The sequence below is a fragment of the Pristiophorus japonicus genome, chromosome 9, assembly GCF_044704955.1.
Source record: "Pristiophorus japonicus isolate sPriJap1 chromosome 9, sPriJap1.hap1, whole genome shotgun sequence".
Lineage (NCBI taxonomy): Eukaryota > Metazoa > Chordata > Chondrichthyes > Pristiophoridae > Pristiophorus > Pristiophorus japonicus.
In genome coordinates this window covers 203,956,881-203,978,978 of record NC_091985.1, presented here as the reverse complement: position 1 = coordinate 203,978,978, position 22,098 = coordinate 203,956,881, and the positions used below count along the sequence as shown (strand labels likewise).

Here is a 22,098-nt window from a genome sequence, read left to right as displayed (position 1 = left end):
AGTCAGACATGATTTGCCTTTAACAAATCCATATTGGCTGCCCCTTATTAACCCATGCTTCTCCAAGTGAGAATTAATTTTGTCCTTGACAAAGGTCTCCAGTCATTCACCCACCACTGATGTTAGAGTGATTGGCCTGTGGTTACCAGATTTAGCCCTCTCCCCTTTTTTTAAAAACAGGGATGTAATATTTGCAATCCTCCAGTTCTCTGCCATCACTCCCATACATCCACTTCCATCTTTCCTCCTTATGAGAATATGCTTGGTTTGTACCCGGTGTCAAATTTTGTTTAATAATGCACCCATGAAGCATGCTGGGACGTTTAAGACGCTGTATAAATACAAGTTGTTGGTGTTGTCTGAAACGGACAATACATTGCGCAGAAGGAAAATATAGTATTTTTAGGCCTTAATATTAAATATTTTGTTCCACAGAAGCACAGATTGTGTCTGCTTTTATTCATGAATTTTAAAAGTCTATATTAAAATCTGAGCCGGTGGGTTGTGAGCCCAAGAGCCTTGTATCCAATAAGGACAATAAATGCCCCCAGCCTCCCCTGGCCCTAATGGCCGCCGGGGTGGCAGCTCCCGGGGGAGCTCCTCTGCTGAATAACTTTATCCCTTGCCGTCTGTTGCCATCCGACACCCTTTCTCCCCCAATCTCCCCGCTTTAAGCTCTCCCTGGCCCGCTTAAGCACAAATCCATGCTTCAAGGGCAGTTACCTGAGCACACTGCCCATCCCCCAAACATGCCTGTGGGATCCCCACCTCCATCAGTGAGTGCGGGATCTCCACCTCCATCAGTGAGTGCGGGATCTCCACCTCCATCAGTGAGTGCGGGATCCCCACCTCCATCAGTGAGTGCGGGATCCCCACCTCCATCAGTGAGTGCGGGATCCCCACCTCCATCAGTGAGTGCGGGATCCCCACCTCCATCAGTGAGTGCGGGATCCCCACCTCCATCAGTGAGTGCGGGATCCCCACCTCCATCAGTGAGTGCGGGATCCCCACCTCCATCAGTGAGTGCGGGATCCCCACCTCCATCAGTGAGTGCGGGATCCCCACCTCCATCAGTGAGTGCGGGATCCCCACCTCCATCAGTGAGTGCGGGATCTCCACCTCCATCAGTGAGTGCAGGATCTCCACCTCCATCAGTGAGTGCGGGATCCCCACCTCCATCAGTGAGTGCGGGATCCCCACCTCCATCAGTGAGTGCGGGATCCCCACCTCCATCAGTGAGTGCGGGATCCCCACCTCCATCAGTGAGTGCGGGATCCCCACCTCCATCAGTGAGTGCGGGATCTCCACCTCCATCAGTGAGTGCAGGATCTCCACCTCCATCAGTGAGTGCGGGATCTCCACCTCCATCAGTGAGTGCGGGATCTCCACCTCCATCAGTGAGTGCGGGATCTCCACCTCCATCAGTGAGTGCGGGATCCCCACCTCCATCAGTGAGTGCGGGATCCCCACCTCCATCAGTGAGTGCGGGATCTCCACCTCCATCAGTGAGTGCGGGATCTCCACCTCCATCAGTGAGTGCAGGATCTCCACCTCCATCAGTGAGTGCAGGATCCCCACCTCCATCAGTGAGTGCAGGATCTCCACCTCCATCAGTGAGTGCGGGATCTCCACCTCCATCAGTGCGTGCAGGATCTCCACCTCCATCAGTGAGTGCGGGATCTCCACCTCCATCAGTGAGTGCAGGATCTCCACCTCCATCAGTGAGTGCAGGATCCCCACCTCCATCAGTGAGTGCAGGATCTCCACCTCCATCAGTGAGTGCAGGATCTCCACCTCCATCAGTGAGTGCGGGATCTCCACCTCCATCAGTGAGTGCAGGATCCCCACCTCCATCAGTGAGTGCAGGATCCCCACCTCCATCAGTGAGTGCGGGATCTCCACCTCCATCAGTGAGTGCGGGATCCCCACCTCCATCAGTGAGTGCGGGATCCCCACCTCCATCAGTGAGTGCGGGATCCCCACCTCCATCAGTGAGTGCGGGATCCCCACCTCCATCAGTGAGTGCGGGATCCCCACCTCCATCAGTGAGTGCGGGATCCCCACCTCCATCAGTGAGTGCGGGATCCCCACCTCCATCAGTGAGTGCGGGATCTCCACCTCCATCAGTGAGTGCAGGATCTCCACCTCCATCAGTGAGTGCGGGATCTCCACCTCCATCAGTGAGTGCGGGATCTCCACCTCCATCAGTGAGTGCGGGATCTCCACCTCCATCAGTGAGTGCGGGATCCCCACCTCCATCAGTGAGTGCGGGATCCCCACCTCCATCAGTGAGTGCGGGATCTCCACCTCCATCAGTGAGTGCGGGATCTCCACCTCCATCAGTGAGTGCAGGATCTCCACCTCCATCAGTGAGTGCAGGATCCCCACCTCCATCAGTGAGTGCAGGATCTCCACCTCCATCAGTGAGTGCGGGATCTCCACCTCCATCAGTGCGTGCAGGATCTCCACCTCCATCAGTGAGTGCGGGATCTCCACCTCCATCAGTGAGTGCAGGATCTCCACCTCCATCAGTGAGTGCAGGATCCCCACCTCCATCAGTGAGTGCAGGATCTCCACCTCCATCAGTGAGTGCAGGATCTCCACCTCCATCAGTGAGTGCGGGATCTCCACCTCCATCAGTGAGTGCAGGATCCCCACCTCCATCAGTGAGTGCAGGATCTCCACCTCCATCAGTGAGTGCAGGATCTCCACCTCCATCAGTGAGTGCAGGATCTCCACCTCCATCAGTGAGTGCAGGATCTCCACCTCCATCAGTGAGTGCAGGATCTCCACCTCCATCAGTGAGTGCGGGATCTCCACCTCCATCAGTGAGTGCGGGGTCCCCACCTCCATCAGTGAGTGCGGGGTCCCCACCTCCATCAGTGAGTGCAGGATCTCCACCTCCATCAGTGAGTGCAGGATCTCCACCTCCATCAGTGAGTGCGGGATCTCCACCTCCATCAGTGAGTGCGGGATCTCCACCTCCATCAGTGAGTGCGGGATCTCCACCTCCATCAGTGAGTGCAGGATCTCCACCTCCATCAGTGAGTGCAGGATCTCCACCTCCATCAGTGAGTGCGGGATCTCCACCTCCATCAGTGAGTGCGGGATCTCCACCTCCATCAGTGAGTGCGGGATCTCCACCTCCATCAGTGAGTGCGGGATCTCCACCTCCATCAGTGAGTGCGGGATCCCCACCTCCATCAGTGAGTGCGGGATCTCCACCTCCATCAGTGAGTGCAGGATCTCCACCTCCATCAGTGAGTGCGGGATCTCCACCTCCATCAGTGAGTGCGGGATCTCCACTCAAACCCATCTTTAACCCGCCGCACTTTCCTGCTGCCCAGCCCGTGCTCCCCCGCCAGTTGTGGCCGACCCAGCGACTCCTTGCGGACACCATCGGCGTCCGGGGTGCTCCCGCCCAACTCACAGCGGACAACTGCACTGCTCCAGGCGGCCCCCAGGATCTCAGCGGCCGGCGGTGAGCCTTTGACCAACTGCCAAAGCCGCTTTGGGCCGAGGTCCCGCGCGAGACCTTCCTCCGGCCGCGTCCTGACCAACGGACAGCCCAACCTCGCGCCCTGCGGCTCAGCCAATCAGTGGCGCAAGTCCCGCCCCTCGGGCTCCCCGATTGGCTGGACGTCCCGCCGCCGGCTCGTCCTCCAGCCCCGACCTGCTCGCTCCCCATTGGACGGAAACTCCTCCAGCCCCGCCCTACTCGCTCCCCATTAGTCGAAGGCTCCCGTCAATCAGGCTGTGGACCCGGGTCACGTGTCCCTTGAGCCCGCTCTGCCAAATTGACCAAGCACAGCGCGGGGCCCGGATCGACGGATTCAGGTTTGGATTCCCAAAAAAAAACCACCAAAAAAAAAAAAAAGGGCCTTGTAAATGTCTTGTGTGTGTCATCCAGGTCGGGTGGCACGGATACATGTTTCAGGTTTGGATTTCCCTTTATTCTCTCCCGATCCCCACTCCCTTCCACCGCGCGATTCTCTACCCAATCCGAGCGGAGAAAACTCACTGCGCGTCACCGATCGCGGCTCTGTAACGGACACAAACGCCTTTCCCCGGAAGGCTCAGCGCCGAGTCCGCACCACAGCATCCAAGCGAACTGGCGCAACACCGAGTGTGGCGGGGCGGGTGGTGTCCTCTGGGCAAGCGCGGTTATTACCGAGGGTGACCGAGAGGGGGCGTTGTGGCGCACGCGGTGCCGTGTACACATGCTCAGACTCTCGTTGTCAATCACCATCAGGCAGCGCGGCTGCTGGTGAGACCTGTGACATCATAGAGTCAGAGCCAGTGACATCACAGAAGGAGGCCATTGGCCCATTGTGTCCCTGCGGCCGACACAGAGCGATCCGGCAAGGCTGTGTCATCGCACCAACGCTCTTCTCAATCTTCCTCGCTGCAATGCTTCATCTCGCCTTTAATAAGCTCCCTGCTGGAGTGGAGCTAATCTACAGGACAAGCGGGAAATTGTTTAACCTCCGATGTCTCCAGTCCAGATCCAAGGTTGTTCCAATCTCTGTCATTGAATTACAGTATGCAGACGTCGCTTGAGTTTGCGCACACTCGGAGTCCGAACTCCAAACCATCGTTGACACCTTCACTGAAGCGTAAATAAGAACATAAGAACTTGGAGCAGGAGTCAGCCATTTGACCCCTCGAGCCTGCTCCACCATTTAATAAGATCATGGCTGATCTGATCCTGGGCTCAGCTCCACTTCCCTGCCTGCTACCTATAACCCTTCACTCCCTTACCGCTCAAAAATCTGTCTATCTCCACCTTAAATGTATGTAAGTACATAAGAAATAGGAGCAGGAGTAGACCATATGGCCCCTCGAGCCTGCTCCACCATTTAATACGATCATGGCTGATCCGATCATGGACTCAGCTCCACTTCCCTGCCCGCTCCCCATAACCCCTTATCGTTTAAGAAACTGTCTATTTCTGTCTTAAATGTATTCAATATCCCAGCTTCCACAGCTCTCAGAGCGCCGATTCCACAGATCCACAACCCTCTGAGAGAAGAAATGTCTCCTCATCTCAGTTTTAAATGGGCGGCCCCTTATTCTAAGATTATGCCCTCTAGTTCTAGTCTCCCCTATCAGTGCAAACATCCCCTCTGCATCCACCTTGTCAAGACCCCTCAAAATCTTATACGTTTCGATAAGATCACCTCTCCTTTAGAATTCTAAAGAGTAGAGGCCCAACCTCATCAGTCAAACCACTCATCTCCGGAATCAACCTTGTGAATCTTCTCTGAACTGCCTCCAAAGCAAGTATATCCTTTCATAAATATGGAAACCAAAACTGCCGCAGTATTCCAGGTGTAGCCTCATCAATACCCTGTAAAACTGTAGCAAGGCTTCCCTGCTTTTATACTCCATCCCCTTTGCAATAAAGGCCAAGATTCCATTGGCCTACCTGATCACTTGCTGTACCTGCATACTAACCTTTTGTGTTTCATGCACAAGTACCCCAGCTCCCGCTGTACTGCAACACTTAGCAATCTTTCTCCATTTAAATAATAACTTGCTCTTTGATTTTTTTCTGCCAAAGTGCATGACCTCACAATTTCCAACATCATACTCCATCTGCCAAATTTTTGCCCACTCACTTAGCCTATCTATGTCCTTTTGCAGATTTTTTGCGTCCTCACACATCGCTTTCCCTCCCATCTTTATATCGTCAGCAAACTTGGCTTCGTTACACTCGGTCCCTTCCTCCAAGTCATTAATATACATTGTAAATAGTTGGGGTCCCAGCACTGATCCCTGCGGAATCCCACTGGTTACTGATTGCCAACCCGAGAATGAACCATTTATCCCTACTCTCTGCTTTATGTTCGTTAGTCAATCCTCTATCCATGCTAATATATTACCCCTAACCCCGTGAACTTTTATCTTGTGCAGTAACCTTTTATGTGGCACCTTGTCAAATGCCTTCTGGAAGTCCAAATACACCACATCCACTGGTTCCCCTTTATCCGCCCTGTTCATTACATCCTCAAAGAATTCTAGCAAATTTGTCAAACATGATTTCCCTTCATATATCCATGCTGACTCTGCCTGACCGAATTTTGCTTTTCTAAAACTCCTGCTACTGCTTCTTTAATAATGGACTCCAACATCTTCCCAAGCATAGATGTTAGGCTAACTGGTCTATCGTTTCCTGCTTTTTGTCTGCTTCCTTTTTTAAACAGAGGTGCTACATTTGCAGTTTTCCAATCTGCTAGGACCTCCCCAGAATCCAGGGATGCATCCACTATCCCCGCCGCTACTTCTTTTCAGATCCTAGGGTGCAAGCCATCAGGTCCAGGGGATTTATCCGCCTTTAGTCCCATTATCTTACTGAGTACCACCTCCTTAGTGATTGTGATTGTGTTAAGTTCCTCCCCCCCCCCCCATAGTCCCTTGACTATCCACTGTTGGAATATTGTTAGTGTCCTCTACCGTAAAGACTGATACAAAATATTTGTTCAGAGTTTCTGCCATCTCCATGTCCCCCATTACTAATTCCCTGGTCTCATTCTCTAAGGGACAAACATTTACTCTAGCCATTCTTTTCCTTTTTATATACCAATAGAAACTCTTGCTATCAGTTTTTATATTTTGTGCTAGTTTACTTTCATAGTCTAACTTCCCTTAATCATTTTTTTAGTCATTCTTTGTTGGCTTTTAAACGCTTCCCAATCTTCTGTCCTCCCACTAGTTTTGGCCACTTTGTATGCCCTTGTTTTTAATTAGATACCGTCCTTTATTTCTTTACTTAACCACGGATGGCTATCTTTTCTCTTATACCCATTTCTCCTCACTGGAATACATTTTTCTTGAGAGTTGTGAAATATCTCCTTAAATGTACGCCACTGTTTGTCAACCGTCCTACGCGTTAATCTATTTTCCCAGTCCACTTTAGCCAACTCTGCCCTCATACCTTCATAGTCTCCTGTATTTAAGCTTAGTACGCTGGTTAGAGATCCAACTTTCTCACCCTCCATCTGAATTTGAAATTCAATCATGCTATGATCACTCATTCCAAGGGGATTGTTTATTAATCCTGTCTCATTACACAGAACCAGATCTAAGATAGCCTGCCCCCTGGTTGGTTCCGTTACATACTGCTCAAGGAACCTGTCCCTTATGCACTCTATGAACTCTTCCTCAAGGCTACCCTGACCAATTTGATTTGCCGAATCAATATGGAGGTTAAAATCTTCCAGGATTATTGCTGTTCCCTTTTTACAAGCCCTCTCTATTTCCTGGTTTATACTCCGACCAACAGAGTTGCTACTGTTAGGGGGCTTATAGATTACGCCCACCAGTGATTTTTCCCTTTATTATTTCTTATCTCCACCCAAACTGTTTCAACATCCTGATCATTTGAGCCAATATCGTTTCTCACTATTGTAGTGATTCTTCCTTTATCAATGGAGCTACCCCACCTCCTCTTTCTTTCTGTCTGTCCTTCCTGATTGTCAAGTACCCCTGAATATTTAATTCCCAGTCCTGATCACCTTGCAACCATGTCTCTGGACTGGCTTTCAGATCATACCCATTTATTTCAATTTGTGCCGTCAACTCATCTATTTTGTTACAAATGCTGTGTGAATTTAGACAAAGTGCCTTTAAATTTGTTTTTTTACCCTTTTTTCCTGCTTGTTTCCTCTCTCCTTCAAACTCACTTTCCACATTTTTGCTTTCTAATTCCAGCTTTACTCCCCTCCCTACTGAATCTATTTTCAGGTTCCCATCCCCCTGCCAAGCTAGTTTAAAACCTCCCCAATAACACTAGCAAACCTCCCCGCGAGGATATTGGTCCCGGCTCTGTTGAGGTGCAATCCATCCGGCTTGTACAGATCCTACCTCCCCCAGAAACAGTCCCAATGCCTCAGGAATCTAAAGCCCTCCCGCCTGCACCATCTCTCCAGCCACCTATTTATCTGCTCTATCTTCCTATTTCTGTTCTCACTAGCTCATGGCACTGGGATTAATCTGCAGATTACTACCTTTGAGGTCCTGCTTTTTAATCTCTCTCCTAGCTCCCTAAACTCTGCCTGCAGGACCTCATTCCTCTTCCTACCTATGTCATTGGTACCGATATGACCACAACCTCTGGCTCTTCGCACTCTCCCCCCAGAATGACCTGCAGCCGCTCAAAGACATCCTTGACCCTGGCACCAGGGAGGCAACATCCCATCCTGGAGTCACGTCTGCAGCCACGGAAACGCCTGTCTGCTCCCTTGACTGCCGAATCCCCTACCACTATCGCTCTTCCATTCTTCTTTCTCCCCCCCCATGCAGTTGAACCACCTGTGGTGCAGTGGATTTAGCTCTGGCTGCACTCCCCGGAGCCACCATTGCCCTCACCGGTGCTCAGAACAGAGTACCGGTTGGAGAGCGAGATGGACTCCTCAGGGGATTCCTGCCCTGCCTGCCTAGTCTTCCTCTTCTGTCCAGGGGTCACCCACTCCCTGTCTGCCTGCACACTCTTAAGCTGCGGGGTAACCACCTCCTGAAATGTGCTATCCACATTGCTCTCAGTCGCGCGGATGCACCAAGGTGATTCCAAAACACGGAGCTTGAATTGGTGCAGCTGGATAAACCACCTGCACACGTGATCGTCCCGGCTGCGTGAAGCATCCAGGATTTCCCACATGCCACAGGATGTGCAATCCATGGGACTGAGCTGCCCTGCCATCCCTCTAGTTACACTCACAACTATCAAGTAGAACTAAACTCTAAACCACACACCCAGCCACTACTCAGCAAACAGCCAATTTAATTAACTGGTTCTCCTTAGATAATAAAGATCACATATATTTAATCGCAGTTCCTAACCTACAACAATGTGAAAGGTTCCTTAAAGAAAAGAAAAAGTACTCACCAATCCACCAGCCAATCATTTACTTGCTTGGCTGTGATGTCACACTTCGATTTTGATTTTTTTACTTTCTGTCCCTGCTGCAGCTCCCCCGCCCGCTCAGGTCTCGCGATGCTGGCCTCCTCCCGATCGGCCGCTGCTCCAAGCTGCTGCTGCCCTTTGTACTCCCCCGCCCGCTCAGGTCTCGCGATGCTGGCCTCCTCCCGATCGGCCGCTGCTCCAAGCTGCCGCTGCCCTTTGTACTCCTGCACCCGCTCAGGTCTCGCGATGCTGGCCTCCTCCCGACATGCTCAATGACCCCGCCTCCACAGCTCTCTGGGGCAGAGAATTCCACAGATTTACGACTCACTGAGAGAAGAAATTTCCTCTCATCTCAGTTCTAAATGGGCGACCCCTTATTCTGAAACTAAAGCCCCTCGTTCTGGATTCCCCCACGAGTGGAAACATCCTCTCTGCATCTATGAGAGTCTGGGCCTTACATTAAACATCCATAACACAAAGGTCCTCTACCAACCTGCCCCCGCCACACACTACTGCTCCCCCGAGATTATCATGATCCACGACAAGACTTTGGACAATTTGGAACACTTTCGATACCTCGGGAGTCTACTGTCAGCAAGACCAGACATCGATGGTGAAGTCCTACACCACCTTCATTGTGCCAGTGCAGCCTTCGGTCACCTGACGTAAAGAGTGTTCGAACAACAGGATCTCAAACTTGGCACCAAGCTCATGGTCTACAGAGCAGTAGTGATACCCGCCCTCCTATATGCTTCAGAGACGTGGACTAGGTACAGTAGACACCTCAAGGCACTGGAGAAGTACCACCAACGCTGCCTCTGCAAAATACTGCAAATCCATTGGCAGGATAGGCGCACCATCGTCAGTGTTCTTTCTCAGGCCAATGTCCCCAGCATCGAGGCATTGACCATTGCTTGATCAGCTCCGATGGATAGGCCACAATGTCCACATAACCGATACGAGACTCCCAAATCAAGCACTCTACGGCAAGTGAGTCCCAGGAAGAAAAAGAAAATGATTCAAGGACACCCTCAAAGCCTCCTTGAAAAAATGTAACATCCCCACCGACTCTTGGGAATCTCGGGCCCAAGGACACGCAAAGTGGAGGAGAAGCATTCGAGAAGGCCTAACCCTAACCCTTCGTCTTATGCACACGGAAGCCAAGTACAAACAGTGGAAGGAGCGTGCGACAAACCAAGCACCCCACCCACCCGTCCCTTCAACCAACACCTGCCCCACCTGTGACAGAGACTGGAGATCCCACATAGGACTCAATAGTCACCTTAGAACTCATATTGGTGTGGGGCAAATCATCCTCGACTCCGGGAGGCTGCCTAAGAAGAAGAATTTCCAGCTCTTGGTCACTAGCCTTGTAGGTTACGGCACTTCAAAAGAAACAAAAACTTACATTTATATAGTGCCTTTCACCAGATGTCTCAAAGCTCTTTACAGAGAATTAAGTACTTTTGGAATGTAGTCACTGTTGTAATGTGGAAACGCGGCAGCCAGTTTGTGCACAGCAAGCTCCCACAAACAGCAATGTGATAATGACCAGATAATCTGTTTTTGTTATGTTGATTGAGGGATAAATATTTGCCAGGACATTGGTGTTAACTCTCATGTTCTTCAAGTAGTGCAATGGGATCTTTTACGTCCACCTGAAAGAGCAGATGGGACCTCAGTTTAACGTCTCATCCGAAAGACAGCATCTCCGACAGCGCTGCACTCCCTCAGCACTGCACTGGAGTGTCAGTCTAGATTCATGTGCTCAAGTCCCTGGAGTGGGACTTGAACCCACAACCTTCTGACTCAGATGCGAGTGTGGTACCCAATAAGCCAAAGCTGACTGCTCTTTTAAGGGAAATAGGTCCTCCTGGTCACTCTATCTAGGCCCCTCATAATTTTATACACCTTTAAACCTTCCACCAACTACTTTAAAGCTATGCCCCCCAGTTATTGACCCCTGTGCTAAGGGAAATGGGTTCTTCATATCCACTCTATCTCGGCCCCTCAAGTGCATATCTAGGTACATTTAAATGCTATGAGGGTTTCTGCCACTACCACCCTTTCAGGCAATGAGTTCCAGACTCACTCCTCAAATCTCTAAACCTTCGACCAATTACTTTAAATCTATGCCCCCCAGTTATTGATCCCTCTACTAAGGGAAATAGGTCCTTCCTATTCAATCTATCTAGGCCCTTCAAAATTATATACACCTCAATTAGGTCTCCCCTCAGCAACCCCAGCCTATCTAATCTGTCCTCATAGCTAAAATTCTCCAGTCCAGGCAATATCCTCATAAATCTCCTCTGTACCCTCTATAGTGCAATCACATCTTTCCTATAATGTGGTGACCAGAACTGCATGCAATACTCCAGTATTTTATACAGTTCAAGCATAAGCTCCTTGCTCTTGTATTCCATGCCTCAACTAATAAAGGCAAGTATTCCGTATGCCTTCTTAACCACCTTATCTACCTGGCCTGCTACCTTCAGGGATATCATCTTCAACATCTCCAGCTGATGTCTAACCAGTGTTTTATAAAGGTTTAATATAACTAAACATCAAATGCTGGTATTTCTGTGCTGGGGTTTAGACGGGCGAGGTTTATCCAGTCAGTTGGATGTGAGCTGAAACATGTGTATTTGGAGCGGAGAGCCAGGGACACGCTGTGTAACCGGGCACAGACACTCTGCACAGCCCACACATCACAAGTTTCCCATAAGGCGCAAAAGGAATATATTAACTGCAACAATTCATTTGATTTGACTTTAAATAGTTTTGTTTATAAACTTAATCATGCTTCTCTAATTTTATTTCTTAACTCAGATTCATGGCCTCACTTTAATTCTTCCTCTGAGCCCCTCAACTTCATCTGGCAGCGTAATGTTGGCGAGTGGTGATTGATTGCCCTGGGAACCAACAGGAAGAGAGCTCAGAGGCCGGAGGGCCCAGGGAGCAGTGTGTTCTGCAACCAATCGCGGTGCTCGAGGGGTGGATCCTGAACCGGCCTGTCAGGTGAGTCATTGTGAACCCCTGTTAAACAATTTATCTTTTAAAAGTTAAATCGAGATTTCTTTTTGTCACCCAAACAGTTTAACATTTGTCAGTATTTTGTTTTCCTGGAGTTCCTATTGTGAGTTATAGAAACATAGAAACAAGGTGCAGGAGTAGGCCATTCAGCCCTTCTAGCCTGCAACGCCATTCAATGAGTTCATGGCTGAACATGCAACTTCAGTACCCCCTTCCTGCTTTCTCGCCATACCCCTTGATCCCCCGAGTAGTAAGGACTTCATCTAACTCCCTTTTGAATATATTTAGTGAATTGGCCTCAACTACTTTCTGTGGTAGAGAATTCCACAGGTTCACCACTCTCTGGGTGAAGAAGTTTCTCCTCATCTCGGTCCTAAATGGCTTACCTCTTATCCTTAGACTGTGACCCCTGGTTCTGGACTTCCCCAACATTGGGAACATTCTTCCTGCATCTAACCTGCCTAAACCCGTCAGAATTTTAAACGTTTCTATGAGGTCCACTCTCATTCTTCTGAACTCCAGTGAATACAAGCCCAGTTGATCCAGTCTTTCTTGATAGGTCAGTCCCACCATCCCGGAATCAGTCTGGTGAATCTTCGCTGCACTCCCTCAATAGCAAGAATGCCCTTCCTCAAGTTAGGAGACCAAAACTGTACACAATACTCCAGGTGTGGCCTCACCAAGGCCCTGTACAACTGTAGCAACACTTCCCTGCCCCTGCACTCAAATCCCCTCGCTATGAAGGCCAACATGCCATTTGCTTTCTTAACCGCCTGCTGTACCTGCATGCCAACCTTCAATGACTGATGTACCATGACACCCAGGTCTCGTTGCACCTCCCCTTTTCCTAATCTGTCACCATTCAGATAATAGTCTGTCTCTGTTTTTACCACCAAAGTGGATAACCTCACATTTATCCACATTATACTTCATCTGCCATGCATTTGCCCACTCACTTAACCTATCCAAGTCACTCTGCAGCCTCATAGCATCCTCCTCGCAGCTCACACTGCCACCCAACTTAGTGTCATCCGCAAATTTGGAGATACTACATTTAATCTCCTCGTCTAAATCATTAATGTACAATGTAAACAGCTGGGGCCCCAGCACAGAACCTTGCGGTACCCCACTAGTCACTGCCTGCCATTCTGAAAAGTACCCATTTACTCCTACTCTTTGCTTCCTGTCTGACAACCAGTTCCCAATCCACGTCAGCACACTACCCCCAATCCCATGTGCTTTAACTTTGCACATTATTCTCCTGTGTGGGATCTTGTCGAAAGCCTTCTGAAAGTCCAAATATACCACATCAACTGGTTCTCCCTTGTCCATTTTACTGGAAACATCCTCAAAAAATTCCAGAAGGTTTGTCAAGCATGATTTCTCTTTCACAAATCCATGCTGACTTGGACCCATCATGTCACCATTTTCCAAATGCACTGCTATGACAGCCTTAATAATTGATTCCATCATTTTACCCACTACTGAGGTCAGGCTGACTGGTCTATAATTCCCTGTTTTCTCTCTCCCTCCTTTTTTAAAAAGTGGGGTTACATTGGCTACCCTCCACTCCATAGGAACTGATGCAGAGTCAATGGAATGTTGGAAAATGACTGTCAATGCATCCGCTATTTCCAAGGCCACCTCCTTAAGTACTCTGGGATGCAGTCCATCAGGCCCTGGGGATTTATCGGCCTTCAATCCCATCAATTTCCCCAATACAATTTCCCGACTAATAAGGATTTCCCTCAGTTCCTCCTCCTTACTAGACCCTCTGACCCCTTTTATATCCGGAAGGTTGTTGGTGTCCTCCTTAGTGAATACCGAACCAAAGTACTTGTTCAATTGGTCTGCCATTTCTTTGTTCCCCGTTATGACTTCCCCTGATTCTGACTGCAGGGGACCTACGTTTCTCTTTACTAACCTTTTTCTCTTTACATACCTATAGAAACTTTTGCAATCCGTCTTAATGTTCCCTGCAAGCTTCTTCTCGTACTCCATTTTCCCTGCCCTAATCAAACCCTTTGTCCTCCTCTGCTGAGTTCTAAATTTCTCCCAGTCCCTTGGTTCGCTGCTATTCCTGGCCAATTTGTATGCCATTTCCTTGGCTTTAATACTATCCCTAATTTCCCTTGATAGCCACGGTTGAGCCACCTTCCCTTTTTTATTTTTACGCCAGACAGGAATGTACAATTGTTGTAGTTCATCCATGCGGTCTCTAAATGTCTGCCATTGCCCATCCACAGTCAACCCCTTGAGTATCATTCGCCAATCTATCCTAGCCAATTCACGCCTCATACCTTCAAAGTTACCCTTCTTTAAGTTCTGGACCATGGTCTCTGAATTAACTGTTTCATTCTCCATCCTAATGCAGAATTCCACCATATTATGGTCACTCTTCCCCAAGGGGCCTCGCACAATGAGATTGCTAATTAATCCTCTCTCATTACACAACACCCAGTCTAAGATGGCCTTCCCCCCTAGTTGGTTCCTCGACATATTGGTCTAGAAAACCATCCCTTATGCACTCCAGGAAATCCTCCTCCACCGTATTGCTTCCAGTTTGGCTTGCCCAATCTATGTGCATATTAAAGTCACCCATGATAACTGCTGCACCTTTATTTCATGCACCCCTAATTTCCTGTTTGATACCCTCCCCAACATCACTACCACTGTTTGGAGGTCTGTACACAACTCCCACTAACGTTTTTTGCCCTTTAGTGTTCTGCAGCTCTACCCATATAGATTCCACATCATCCAAGCTAATGTCTTTCCTAACTATTGCATTAATCTCCTCTTTAACCAGCAATGCTACCCCACCTCCTTTTCCTTTTATTCTATCCTTCCTGAATGTTGAATACCCCTGGATGTTGAGTTCCCAGCCCTGATCATCCTGGAGCCACGTCTCCGTAATCCCAATCACATCATATTTGTTAACATCTATTTGCACAGTTAATTCATCCACCTTATTGCGGATACTCCTTGCATTAAGACACAAAGTTTCAGACACTTCATTGCCATGTGGACCAGGTGTTTGAAGATCATTCAATTCCCTCTTTCCATGTCGCTGTTAGTTAAAGGGACAGAGATTGATTTCCCCTCATTATACATCTGTAGTAGTTAAAGGAACATCTTTCCTGTTAGTGAGTCACATTCTGCACTGGGGAAGACATTTAAAGGCTTCAGCCTTTAAAATTCTCATCATCTTGTTCAAATCCCTCCAAGGCCTCGCCCCTCCCTATCTCTGTAACCTACTCCAGCCCACCAACCCTCTTAATAAGGAGAAACAATTTTCAGTGTCAGAAGGGTCGGTAACCAGAGGGACAAATTTAAGGTGATTGGCAAATGAACCAGATGCTACATGAGGGGACAAATTAAGCAGCGAGATGTTATGACCTGGAACGCACTGCCTGAAAGGGTGGTGGAAGCAGATTCACCAGTAACTTGCAAAAGAGATAAGTACTTGAGTTGGAAAAAATTGTAAGGTTATGTGGTAAGAGCAGGGGAGTGGGACTAATTCTACAGCTTAGGAGGAAAGAATCTCCTAGAGAAACTAGAACTGACTGTTTGGAATTTCTATCCTGTACTTACAGTGATGACTTTTGTAAATGATGAAGCCAGATTGCACAGACTAGCCTCGAGGGGCCAGATGGCTGACTCCTGCTCCTATTCCTTATGTTCCCTTGAATATAGAAGATTAAGGGGTGACCTAATTGAGGTGTTTAAGATGATTAAAGGAGTTAATGGAGTAGATAGAGAGAAGTGATTTCCTCTGGTGACGGGGACAGAACATTAAGGAAAATGAAAGCTCGGCCATTCAGGGGTGATGTCAGGAAGCACTTCCTCACACAAATGCTGAGAGACTGTTTCCCCGGCTGGAGAGTCGAGAACTCAGGGACATAGTCTCAGAATAAGGGTCGGCCATTTAGGACTGAGATGAGGAGAGATTTCTTCACTCAGAGGGTTGTGAATCTTTGGAATTCTCTGCCCCAGAGGGTTGTGGATGTTCAGTCTGTGAGTGTGTTCAGGGCTGAGATAGATGTTTGGACACTGAAGGAATCAAGGGATACGGGAATAGGGCGGGAAAATGAGTTGAAGCACAAAACCAGCCTCGATCTTATTGAATGGCAGAACAGGCACAAGGGGCTGAATGGCCTACTCCGGTTCCTATGTTCTTACTTACAGTGATGACTTTTGTAAACAGCTTTTACAGGGGTTTGGAAGGGAAGGATATGCAGAAGGGATTAAACCTGGGCCCCTCCTGTTCCTATGACTAGTCGCACTGGTCAGTGCCTTTACCCACTGAGCCTTTGGGAGGAGGGTCCAGTGACCCTGCTGGAAAATGCACATGTGAGGCCTCAGGTGAGGACAGTGGAGTAGCCCATCGACACTCACTGTCGAGGTTCACACATAGAGATTGGGCACATGGGTCACATATTGGAGAGAAACTGGTGAGTGTCGAACTGAACCCAGCCAGAGTCAGCACTTTCAGGGGAGGAGAGGGCGAGGAACCAGTGAGTTTAGAACTGAACCCAGCCAGAGTCAGCACCTTCTAGGGAGGAGATGGAGGGGAACCAGTGAGTGTAGAACTGAACCCAGCCAGAGTCAGCACCTTCAGGGGAGGAGAGGGAGGGGAACCAGTGAGTGTAGAACTGAACCCAGCCAGAGTCAGCACCTTCAGGGGAGGGGAGGAGAGGGAGAGGAACCAGTGAGTGTAGAACTGAACCCAGCCAGAGTCAGCACCTTCAGGGGAGGAGAGGAGAGGGAGGGAGGAGTGTGAGGGAGGGGGTGGATGGGGCAGTGTATAGAACTGAACCGAGCCAAAGTCAGTACTCTCATGGTTAGAGATAAGAGCAGAGAAAAATAGGAGGAATTTATGCAAAGTGCCTTGTGTCTTGTTCTCTCCCTGGATCCTAAATCAACTGAACTCAGTCTTTCCCATCTGAAGTCTACAGGCTCTAAAACTTCAGCTTGGTGTCCCTCAGTCCCGACTCGCTGATTTACCTCCTCTTCTCTCCTCCTCTTTCCCCCTTGGTTGTGTTCCACACTCTGGGCCCTGGCCCTTCCCCGGGAATTCTCAGTATGAACAGGGGGATGTGTGTTACGACAGGATGTCCCACCTCTCCACCTTTAAAGGGACAAGGAGAGGACCCGCTGGGCTGAATGGCCCTGCTTTATGACATCACTGCAGTGCCTAGCAACCAACCTTCCTGAGCCCTGCTCATTATGGGCTGGGTGTAGCTCAGTGCTGTTACAGGAAGGGAAACAGGAGCAGGATTCAGCCCGTGTGGAGCCCAGGGTTAATGGAGAGAGGTACAGGATCAATTTATACCTTATTGAGTGAGACATGTAATTGTCCCGGACACTCCCTGTCCCTCAGTATCTGTGTCGGGGAGCAATTGATGGGTTTGTGTTAACTTCTTTAGGTGAATCTTTGTGCTCATCGAGGTGAAGGAGGTTAGTGCCGGGCAACAGAACATTTTATAAGAACAGAAGAATTAGGAGCAGGAGTAGGCCATATGGCCCCTCGAGCCTGCTACTCCATTCAATAGTATCATAGCTTATCTTAAACTTTTTATCAGTCAGAGCACCTCATGTCAACCTCTGGGATTCCTGGGGCAGGGACAGTCTAACTTACATACAGAATATAGCTCCATCGACACTTCCCTGAGAATATTTGATGGGACAGTGTAGAGGGAGCTTTATTCTGTATCGAACCCGTGCTGTACCTGACCTGGGAGTGTTTGATGGGATAGTTTAGAGGGAGCTTTACTCTGTATCTAACCCATGCTGTACCTGACTGGAGAGTGTTTCAGGCAGACACTTGGTGCTCAGAATACCCCGTTCCCCAGCACTGACATCCATCACATCCATGAGAACAACATTTAACTGCAATTAAAAGGTAAGAGAAACCCATCAGTTCCTCCCCGGACACAGATCCAGAGGGACAGTGAGTGTCCCGAACATTGTTGTACAGTGTGCTTGATAGTTCCTCCCTGGGTCTGAGCCTTTTGGTGATGATTTGAATCTGATGCCCTCGAGTTACTGACTCACCGACTGGTGGAAATAGTTTTTCCTCATTTACCTGATCACATTCTGAACACCTCCCTTAGATCTCCAATTCCCCTTTGTTCTAATGAAAAGAGTCCCAGTTTCTCCAATCTCCCCTGATAACTAAAGGCTCTTGTCCTTGGTATCCTCTCAGTGAATCTCTCTGCACCCTCTCCATGGCCTTCACATCCTTCCTGGTGTAAGATCCCCAAAACCTGACACAATATTCTCACTGCAGCCGAACCAATGATTTGTACAGGTTTACATAGAAACATAGAAAATGTTGGAATCAATTATTAAGGATGAAATTGCAGCGCATTTGGAAAGCAGTGACAGGGTCAGTCCAAGTCAGCATGGATTTATGAAGGGGAAATCATGCTTGACAAATCTTCTGGAATTTTTTGTGGAGTGGACAAGGGAGAACCAGTGGATGTGGTGTATTTGGACTTTCAAAAGGCTTTTGACAAGGTCCCACACAAGCGATTGGTGTGAAAAATCAAAGCACATGGTATTGGGGGTAATATACTGACGTGGATAGAGAACTAGTTGGCAGACAGGAAGCAGAGAGTCGGGATAAACGGGTCCTTTTCAGAATGGCAGGCAGTGACTAGTGGAGTGCCGCAGGGCTCAGTGCTGGGAACCCAGCTCTTTACAATATACATTAATGATTTAGATGAAGGAATTGAGTGTAATATCTCCAAGTTTGCAGATGACACTAAACTGGGTGGGGGTGTGAGTTGTGAGGGGGACGCTAAGAGGCTGCAGGGTGACTTGGACAGGTTAGGTGAGTGGGCAAATGCATGGCAGATGCAGTATAATGTGGATAAATGTGAGGTAGAGAATTCCACAGGTTAACCACTCTCTGAGTGAAGAGGTTTCTCCTCATCTCAGTCCTAAATGGCTTACCCCTTATTCTTAGACTGTGACCGCTGGTTCTGGAACTCCCCAGCAACGGGAACATTCTTCCTGCCTCTAACCTGTCCAATCCCATCAGAAATTTACATGTTTCTATGAGATCCCCTCTCATTCTTCTAAACTCCAGTGACTACAAGCCCAGTTGATCCAATCTCTCCTCCTATGTCAGTCCTGCCATCCCGGGAATCAATCTGGTGAACCTTCGCTGTACTCCCTCAATAGCAAGAACGTCCTTCCTCAGATAAGGAGACCCAAAACTGCACACAATATTCCAGATGTGGCCTCACCAAGGTTCTGTACAACTGTAGTAAAACCTCCCTGCTCCTGTACTAAAATTCTCGAGCTATGAAGGCCAACATGCCATTTGCCGCCTTCACTGCCTGCTGTACCTGCATGCCAAACTTCAATGACTGATGTACCATGACACCCAGGTCTCGTTGCACCTCCCCTTTTCCTAATCTGTCACCATTCAGATCATATTCTGTCTTCCTGTTTTTGCCACCAAAGTGGATAACCTCACATTTATCCACATTATACTGCATCTGCCATGCATTTGCCCACATACCTAACTTGTCCAAGTCACCCTGCAGCCTCTTAGCATCCTCCTCACAGCTCACACCGTCACCCAGCTTAGTGTTATCTGCAAACTTGGAGATATTACACTGAATTCCTTCATCTAAATCATTGGTGTATATTGTAAATAGCTGGGTTTCCAGCACTGAACCCTGCGGCACCCCACTGGTCACTGCCTGCCATTCTGAAAAGGACCCGTTTATTCTGACTCTCTGCTTCCTGTCTGCCAACCAGTTCTCTATCCATGTCAATACATTACCCCCAATACCATGTTCTTTAACTTTGCACAATAATCTCTTGTGTGGGACCTTGTCAAAAGCCTTTTGAAAGTCCAAATACACCACATCCAATGGTTCTCCCTCGTTCACTCTACTAGTTACATCCACAAAAAATTCTAGAAGATTTGTCAAGCATGATTCCCTTTCATAAATCCATGCTGACTTGGACCGATCCTGTCACTGCTTTCCAAATGCGCTGCTATTTCATCTTTAATAATTGATTCCAACATTTTCCCCACCACCGATGTCAGGCTAACCGGTCTATAATTCCCTGTTTTCTCTCTCCCTCCTTTTTAAAAAAGTGGTGTTACATTAGCTACCTTCCAGTCCATAGGATCTGATCCAGAGTCAATAGAATGTTGGAAAATGATCACTATTGAATCCACTATTTCTAGGGCCACTTCCTTAAGTACTCTGGGATATGCAGCCTATCAGGCCCTGGGGATTTATTGGCCTTCAATCCCATCAATTTCCCTAACACAATTTCCTGACTAATAAGGATTTTCTTCAGTTCCTCCTTTTCGCTAGACCCTCGAACCCCTAGTATTTCCAGAAGATTATTTGTGTCTTCCTTCCAAAGTATTTGTTCAGTTGGTCTGCCATTTCTTTGTTCCCTATTATAAATTCACCAGATTCTGACTGCAAAGGACCTACGTTGGTCTTCACTAATCTTTTTCTCTTCACATCTCTATTGAAGCTTTTGCAGTCAGTTTTTATGTTCCCTGTAAGCTTCCTCTCATACTTTATTTTCCCCCTCCTAATTAGACCCTTTGTCCTCCTCTGCTGAATTCTAAATTTCTCCCAGTTCTCAGGTTTGCTGCTTTTTCTGGCCAATTTATATGCCTCTTCCTTGGATTTAACACTATCCCTAATTTCCCTTGTTAGCCACGGTTGAGCTACCTTCCCCTTTTTATTTTTACTCCAGACAGGGATGTGCAATTGTTGAAGTTCATCCATGTGATCTATAAATGTCTGCCATTGCCTATCCACTGTAAACCTATAGGGATCAAGGGGTATGGAGAGAAAGCAGGAAAGGAGTACTGAGGGAATGATCAGCCATGATCTTATTGAATACTGGTGCAGGCTTGAGGGGCCGAATGGCCTACTCCTGCACCTATTTTCTATGTTTCTATGTTTCTAACCCTTTAAGTATCATTTGCCAGTCTATCCTAGACAACTCACATCTCATACCATTGAAGTTACCTTTCCTGAATTTCAGGACCCTAGTCTCTGAATTAACTGTCGCTTTCCATCTTAAAAATGAATTCTACCATATTATGGTCACACTTCCCCAGAGGGCCTCGCACAATAAGATTGCTAATTAGTCCTCTCTCATTACACAACACCCAGTCTAGGATGGCCAGCTCTCTAGTTGGTTCCTCAACATATTGGTCTAGAAAGCCATCCCTAATACACTCCAGGAAATCCTCCTCCACCGCATTGCTACCAGCTTGGTCAGCCCAATCTATATGTAGATTAAAGTCGCCCATGATAACTGCTGTACCTTTATTGCACGCATCCCTAATTTCTTGTTTGATGCTGTCCCCAACCTCACTACTACTGTTTGGTGGTCTGTACACATCCCCCACTAGCGTTTTCTGCCCTTTGGTATTCTGCAGCTCTACCCTGTGCTGCACCATTTGTCATGAACGTTTGGAGGACACTCACTTTGTGCAATGCCTGTCAGTGCCCAATCATAAATTCTGTTTCCCATGCTCTCGGGAGAGCATCAAGGCTCAGGGTGCGAATGGAGAAGTTTATTGACCCAGTGGAGAAAACTGTCCTTTAGTAGGTTCGAATGTCCCTTTTGGGCATTCATACAAGGAGAGATTGCTACAATCTTAGCAGGGGATGTTAAGGTCAAAAAAGAAAGAGACCCGTATTTTTTTAACTTCAGTAATTGAAGTAAAATGTGAATAAAAACTAAAACGTTTGTCTTATGTATAGACTTGAATTTCCCCACATCATCCAAGCTAATGTCCTTTCTTACTATTGCGTTAATTTCCTCTTTCACCAGCAACGCTACCCCACCTCCTTTTCCTTTCTGTCTATCCGTCCTGAATGTGACCTCTGCCCTTTTGTACTCTACACCCCTATTTATAAAACTTAGGATCACATGTGCTTTTTTAACCACTTTTTCATCTTAAAGATTTGTGTATCTGAACCGCTTGTAGGTGTGAGAGATATTAACATAACATGGCTAAAATACATTGACATCAAATAGCTGATTAATGTGTATTATGGGAAAGAGAAGTTTAGTCTGAGTTAGAAACTCAAACAATCGATTCACTGCAGACAGGTTGCCATGGCAACACCGATAAGACATTCCATTCACTGAACCCA

At 48.0% G+C, this 22,098-nt stretch overlaps 2 protein-coding genes across 2 annotated transcripts in view; one reads left to right on the top strand and one right to left on the bottom strand.

Moving 5' to 3' along the window:
* LOC139274072 (zinc finger protein ZFP2-like) overlaps nt 1-22,098 on the bottom strand; it is a 73,933-nt gene that overhangs the window by 10,470 nt on the left and 41,365 nt on the right. The window contains exons 3-4 of the mRNA XM_070891123.1: nt 4,095-4,274; nt 3,333-3,552 (exon numbers count right to left, since the gene is read on the bottom strand). Of these exons, the coding sequence (XP_070747224.1) occupies nt 3,333-3,552; nt 4,095-4,274 (400 nt within the window). The remainder of the gene's footprint in view (nt 1-3,332; nt 3,553-4,094; nt 4,275-22,098) is intronic.
* Nucleotides 3,762-22,098, top strand: part of LOC139273452 (zinc finger protein 239-like) — a 35,112-nt gene continuing 16,775 nt past the window's right edge. The window contains exons 1-2 of the mRNA XM_070890357.1: nt 3,762-3,837; nt 11,735-11,923. The gene's annotated coding sequence lies outside the window, so the exon portion shown is untranslated. The remainder of the gene's footprint in view (nt 3,838-11,734; nt 11,924-22,098) is intronic.